This window comes from Pseudophryne corroboree, chromosome 10, assembly GCF_028390025.1.
Source record: "Pseudophryne corroboree isolate aPseCor3 chromosome 10, aPseCor3.hap2, whole genome shotgun sequence".
Taxonomy (NCBI): domain Eukaryota; kingdom Metazoa; phylum Chordata; class Amphibia; order Anura; family Myobatrachidae; genus Pseudophryne; species Pseudophryne corroboree.
This window is the reverse complement of record NC_086453.1, coordinates 100,189,257-100,196,527: the sequence shown is the minus strand read 5'-3', so window position 1 is coordinate 100,196,527 and position 7,271 is coordinate 100,189,257. Positions and strand designations below refer to the sequence as shown.

General features: G+C 48.9%; 1 protein-coding gene across 1 annotated transcript in view; it reads left to right on the top strand.

Annotated features, from left to right (window-relative positions):
* The first annotated feature begins 221 nt into the window (after nucleotides 1-221).
* The window catches only part of DPAGT1 (dolichyl-phosphate N-acetylglucosaminephosphotransferase 1), a 38,315-nt gene continuing 31,265 nt past the window's right edge, over nucleotides 222-7,271 (top strand). Inside the window, exon 1 of the mRNA XM_063942645.1 lies at nucleotides 222-435. Within this exon, the coding sequence (XP_063798715.1) occupies nucleotides 290-435 (146 nt within the window). The 5' untranslated portion in view covers nucleotides 222-289. The remainder of the gene's footprint in view (nucleotides 436-7,271) is intronic.

The window sequence follows — 7,271 nt, the reverse complement described above, 5'->3', positions numbered from 1 at the left end:
ACATGTGTACGTGTATATATTTGTATATAGAATGTATTCCAGATATTTATTTTGTATTTTTGCTGTAGAGCCTTTATAAACGTCTAATTTCTGACAAAACGATCTGTTTGGTCTTCTCATTACTATAGACAAAGGTGTCAATGTTACTACTGTACTGTCAGGTTCTGTAACTTTATACCAAGGCCACGCCTCTTCCTCTCCTCCACCAATCAGCGGCCGGAACACGTGTACTCACTGCTGTGGATGGAACACTGACGGAAATAGGAAGCAGAGTCTGTTCTGGAGAAACATGCCGGCTGTACCGCTGCTGGTGAACCTGGCCGGCTCGGTGCTGGGTGGCCTGGCCACCGCCTTGCTCATCCCGGCTTTCAAGGAGCATTTCATTGCAGCCAGGCTTTATGGGATCGACATGAACAAGTCTAGCAAGGAGCCAGTGTAAGTGTCTCAGGGGCTGCACCTCTTCTGTATTGACAGGCTACACTGCATCTCATATAGAACAGCTACTATTATTGTTGCATGGGATCTTCATTACTACAGTGTGTACTTAACGCTTTGGGGTTCAGTAAATTGGCAAACAAGGGCACTTCATGTCACCTGGGAATCGCAGATTGTGGTACTGTAGGCAGCTCTATGGGGCTGCAAACAAAAATCAGCAGGGTCAATTCAGTCAGGGTTGTAGGGGGTGAGTTGCAGTTGCAATGGCGTATAAACGCTGGCAACTGCAGCAGAACTCACCCCTCTTGCAGCCCAATCTCACCCTGGAATCCCTGACCCCTACGGGACTCCAAACAAAAATCTGCGAGTCTGGAAGTACCATAAATGCGGCATATAGATGTGCTTACTAGCAGGGGGCAAGAACATCAACAACAATTGTATTGGCCCCAGCAAGTCCAGAACTACCATACAGTATGTGCGGCATATGGCTGCACTTGCGTGCAGGGAGAGTAAACTTACTTACCTGCTTCCGGATCTAAGCGGGGTCTTATGGCTTTGGCGGTCATGTGTTGATGGCTTACAGCTTCCTGGTGTAAGTAACGCTCCTAGTCCTAACCCTAGGTCCTGACCCTAACTCTCTGCTCCCGCAGTCTAAACCTAATGTCAGTAATTTGAACATGTCGACACTATGTTCACATTGTGATTGTTGACATTTATGATTGCATCCCAACAAAGTTAAGGGGTTTGCAGAGCTAAGTGTTTTGAAGTCTCTCAGGTGACCTAAAAACAAATGTGACAGTGAGGGTTATATTTCCCAGGGATAGGTAACAGGCTTTGTTATCTGCTGCTGTGACTGCACTTCCAGTAGCACTGAATTGTGTCTGAGTAGCAAAGTGTCTCTGAGCACATTTAGTTTAACCACCGCCTTCATTGACAGGGCAGGATTGCGCTTTGTTGTGAAGATAGGGCAGGTGAGGAAGTTCAGTGGGGATGCCAGAGGCCATTTCTCTATCGTCCTAGTGGATGCTGGGGTTCCTGAAAGGACCATGGGGAATAGCGGCTCCGCAGGAGACAGGGCACAAAAAGTAAAGCTTTTCCAGATCAGGTGGTGTGCACTGGCTCCTCCCCCTATGACCCTCCTCCAGACTCCAGTTAGATTTTTGTGCCCGGCCGAGAAGGGTGCAATTCTAGGTGGCTCTCATAAAGAGCTGCTTAGAGAAAGTTTAGCTTAGGTTTTTTATTTTACAGTGATTCCTGCTGGCAACAGGATCACTGCAACGAGGGACAGAGGGGAGAAGAAGTGAACTCACCTGCGTGCAGGATGGATTGGCTTCTTGGCTACTGGACATCAGCTCCAGAGGGACGATCACAGGTACAGCCTGGATGGTCACCGGAGCCGCGCCGCCGGCCCCCTTGCAGATGCTGAAGTAAGAAGAGGTCCAGAATCGGCGGCTGAAGACTCCTGCAGTCTTCTAAAGGTAGCGCACAGCACTGCAGCTGTGCGCCATTTTCCTCTCAGCACACTTCACACGCAGTCACTGAGGGTGCAGGGCGCTGGGGGGGGGCGCCCTGGGAGGCAAATGTAAACCTATATAAAGGCTAAAAATACCTCACATATAGCCCCCAGAGGCTATATGGAGATATTTAACCCCTGCCTGTATTCACAAAATAGCGGGAGACGAGCCCGCCGAAAAAGGGGCGGGGCCTATCTCCTCAGCACACGGCGCCATTTCCTCTCACAGCTCCGCTGGTCAGGACGGCTCCCAGGTCTCTCCCCTGCACTGCACTACAGAAACAGGGTAAAACAGAGAGGGGGGGCAAATTTAATGGCAATATCTTGATATATATAAAGCAGCTATAAGGGAGCACTTATTATAAGGCTATCCCTGTCATATATAGCGCTTTTTGGTGTGTGCTGGCAGACTCTCCCTCTGTCTCCCCAAAGGGCTAGTGGGTCCTGTCTTCGTTTAGAGCATTCCCTGTGTGTCGGTACGTGTGTGTCGACATGTATGAGGACGATATTGGTGTGGAGGCGGAGCAATTGCCAAATATGGGGATGTCACCTCCTAGGGGGTCGACACCAAAATGGATGCCTTTATTTATGGAATTACGGGATAGTGTCAACACGCTAAAGCAGTCGTTTGACGACATGAGGCGGCCGGACAATCAATTAGTGCCTGTCCAGGCGCCTCAAACACCGTCAGGGGCTGTAAAACGCCCTTTGCCTCAGTCGGTCGACACAGACCCAGACACAGGCACTGATTCCAGTGGTGACTGTGACGAATCAACCGTATTTTCCAGTAGGGCCACACGTTATATGATTTTGGCAATGAAGGAGGCGTTACATTTAGCTGATACTACAGGTACCACTAAACAGGGTATTATGTGGGGTGTGAAGAAACTACCTATAGTTTTTCCTGAATCAGAAGAATTAAATGACGTGTGTGATGAAGCGTGGGTTGCCCCTGATAAAAAGCTGATAATTTCAAAGAAATTATTGGCATTATACCCTTTCCCGCCAGAGGTTAGGGAGCGCTGGGAAACACCTCCTAGGGTGGACAAGGCGCTAACACGCTTATCAAAACAAGTGGCGTTACCTTCTCCTGAGACGGCCGCACTTAAAGATCCATCAGATAGGAGGATGGAAAATATCCAAAAAAGTATATACACACATGCAGGTGTTATACTACGACCAGCTATAGCGACTGCCTGGATGTGCAGTGCTGGGGTAGTTTGGTCAGAGTCCCTGATTGAAAATATTGATACCCTGGACAGGGACAATATTTTACTGTCGTTAGAACAAATAAAGGATGCATTTCTTTATATGCGTGATGCACAGAGGGATATCTGCACACTGGCATCACGGGTAAGTGCTATGTCCATTTCGGCCAGAAGAGCTTTATGGACGCGACAGTGGACAGGCGATGCGGATTCAAAACGGCATATGGAAGTTTTGCCGTATAAAGGGGAGGAGTTATTTGGAGTCGGTCTATCAGATTTGGTGGCCACGGCTACAGCCGGGAAACCACCTTTCTACCTCAAGTCACTCCCCAACAGAAAAAGGCACCGACTTTTCAACCGCAGCCCTTTCGTTCCTTTAAAAATAAGAGAGCAAAGGGCTATTCATATCTGCCACGAGGCAGAGGTCGAGGGAAGAAACAGCAACAGGCAGCTCCTTCCCAGGAACAGAAGCCCTCCCCGGCTTCTACAAAAGCCTCAGCATGACGCTGGGGCTTCTCAAGCGGACTCGGGGACGGTGGGAGGTCGTCTCAAAAATTACAGCGCGCAGTGGGCTCACTCGCAGGTAGATCCCTGGATCCTGCAGATAATATCTCAGGGGTACAGGTTGGAATTAGAGACAGATCCACCTCGCCGTTTCCTGAAGTCTGCTTTACCAACGTCCCCTTCCGAAAGGGAGACGGTTTTGGAAGCCATTCACAAGCTGTACTCTCAGCAGGTGATAGTCAAGGTACCTCTTCTACAACAAGGGAAGGGGTATTATTCCACTCTATTTGTGGTACCGAAGCCGGATGGCTCGGTAAGGCCTATTCTAAATCTGAAGTCCTTGAACCTGTACATAAAGAAGTTCAAGTTCAAGATGGAGTCACTCAGAGCAGTGATAGCGAACCTGGAAGAAGGGGACTTTATGGTATCCTTGGACATCAAGGATGCGTATCTCCACGTTCCAATTTACCCCTCACACCAGGGGTACCTCAGGTTCGTTGTAAAAAACTGTCACTATCAGTTTCAGACGCTGCCGTTTGGTTTGTCCACGGCACCTCGGGTCTTTACAAAGGTAATGGCCGAGATGATGATTCTTCTTCGAAGAAAAGGCGTATTAATTATCCCATACTTGGACGATCTCCTAATAAGGGCAAGGTCCAGAGAACAGCTAGAGATGGGATTAGCAATATCTCAAGAGGTGCTAAAGCAGCACGGATGGATTCTGAATATTCCAAAATCCCAATTAATGCCGACAACTCGTCTGCTGTTCCTAGGGATGATTCTGGACACGGTTCAGAAAAAGGTTTTTCTTCCCGAGGAAAAAGCCAAGGAGTTATCCGACCTGGTCAGGAATCTCCTAAAACCAGGAAAGGTGTCTGTACATCAATGCACGCATCTTCAGATGCACCTGCGGATAACCCTGTCTCCAAGGACAAGGGTATCTCTTCTGTGGTGGTTGCAGAGGGCTCATCTATTGGAGGGCCGCAGATTCGGCATACAGGATTGGATCCTGGTGACCACGGACGCCAGCCTGAGAGGCTGGGGAGCAGTCACACAAGGAAGAAACTTCCAGGGAGTGTGGTCGAGCCTGGAAAAGTCTCTTCACATAAACATTCTGGAACTAAGAGCAATCTACAATGCTCTAAGCCAGGCGGAACCTCTGCTTCAAGGAAGACCGGTGTTGATCCAGTCGGACAACATCACGGCAGTCGCCCATGTAAACAGACAGGGCGGCACAAGAAGCAGGAGTGCAATGGCAGAAGCTGCCAGGATCCTTCGCTGGGCGGAGAATCACGTGATAGCACTGTCAGCAGTGTTCATCCCGGGAGTGGACAACTGGGAAGCAGACTTCCTCAGCAGACACGATCTTCACCCGGGAGAGTGGGGACTTCATCCAGAAGTTTTCCACATGCTAATAAACCGTTGGGAAAGACCAATGGTGGACATGATGGCGTCTCGCCTCAACAAAAAACTGGACAGGTATTGCGCCAGGTCAAGAGATCCGCAGGCAATAGCTGTGGACGCGCTGGTAACACCTTGGGTGTACCAGTCGGTGTATGTGTTTCCTCCTCTGCCTCTCATACCAAAGGTATTGAGAATCATACGGCAAAGCGGAGTAAGAACGATACTAGTGGCTCCGGATTGGCCAAGAAGGTCTTGGTACCCGGAACTTCAAGAGATGGTCACGGACGTTCCGTGGCCTCTACCTCTAAGACAGGACCTGCTTCAGCAGGGACCGTGTCTATTCCAAGACTTACCGCGGCTGCGTTTGACGGCATGGCGGTTGAACGCCAGATCCTAAAAGGAAAAGGCATTCCAGAAGAAGTCATTCCTACCTTGATTAAGGCAAGAAAGGAAGTCACCGCGAAGCATTATCACCGCATTTGGCGGAAATATGTTGCGTGGTGCGAGGATCGGAGTGCTCCGACGGAGGAATTTCAACTGGGTCGTTTCCTACATTTCCTGCAATCAGGATTGTCTATGGGTCTCAAATTGGGATCTATTAAGGTTCAAATTTCGGCCCTGTCAATATTCTTCCAAAAAGAATTTGCCTCAGTTCCTGAGGTCCAGACTTTTGTCAAAGGAGTACTGCATATACAGCCTCCTGTGGTGCCTCCGGTGGCACCGTGGGATCTAAATGTAGTTTTAGATTTCCTCAAATCCCATTGGTTTGAACCACTAAAAAATGTGGATTTGAAATATCTCACATGGAAAGTGACTATGTTACTGGCCCTGGCGTCCGCCAGGAGAGTATCTGAACTGGCGGCTTTATCTTATAAAAGCCCTTATTTAATTTTCCATTCGGATAGGGCAGAGCTGCGGACGCGTCCGCATTTTCTCCCTAAGGTGGTATCAGCGTTTCACCTGAACCAGCCTATTGTAGTGCCTGCGGCTACAAGCGACTTGGAGGACTCCAAGTTGTTGGACGTTGTCAGAGCTTTAAAAATATACATTTCAAGGACGGCTGGAGTCAGAAAATCTGACTCGCTGTTTATACTGTATGCACCAAACAAGTTGGGTGCGCCTGCTTCTAAGCAGTCGATTGCTCGTTGGATTTGTAACACAATTCAACTTGCACATTCTGTGGCAGGCCTGCCACAGCCTAAATCTGTTAAGGCCCATTCCACAAGGAAGGTGGGCTCATCTTGGGCGGCTGCCCGAGGGGTCTCGGCATTACAACTCTGCCGAGCAGCTACGTGGTCAGGGGAGAACACGTTTGTAAAATTCTACAAATTTGATACCCTGGCAAAGGAGGACCTGGAGTTCTCTCATTCGGTGCTGCAGAGTCATCCGCACTCTCCCGCCCGTTTGGGAGCTTTGGTATAATCCCCATGGTCCTTTCAGGAACCCCAGCATCCACTAGGACGATAGAGAAAATAAGAATTTACTTACCGATAATTCTATTTCTCGGAGTCCGTAGTGGATGCTGGGCGCCCATCCCAAGTGCGGATTATCTGCAATACTTGTACATAGTTATTGTTAACTAATTCGGGTTATTGTTTAGGGAGCCATCTTTCAGAGGCTCCTCTGTTATCATACTGTTAACTGGGTTTAGATCACAAGTTGTACGGTGTGATTGGTGTGGCTGGTATGAGTCTTACCCGGGATTCAAAATCCTCCCTTATTGTGTACGCTCGTCCGGGCACAGTACCTAACTGGAGTCTGGAGGAGGGTCATAGGGGGAGGAGCCAGTGCACACCACCTGATCTGGAAAAGCTTTACTTTTTGTGCCCTGTCTCCTGCGGAGCCGCTATTCCCCATGGTCCTTTCAGGAACCCCAGCATCCACTACGGACTCCGAGAAATAGAATTATCGGTAAGTAAATTCTTATTTTTTCAACGGTGAAGCTGCAGAGAGGAGGCTCCAGGTACCTGACACCGCTCCTGGTAATAACAGCCTGTCTGCAATATCTTATTATTAATGGCTGACAGGCTGGGCGGAGGGCAATAGAATTGTGCAGCGGAATAGAGGCAGCCCCACTGGTTTTGAGCTAGGGTCGGACCAAATGAGTCTAGGCTGCTTACTTCCCCGTGTTAGAAAATAAAAAGTACAAAAAAAATCATTCAAGGAAAAAAAAATAGAAGTAAAATACCTCTGGCCGGTAATATCTA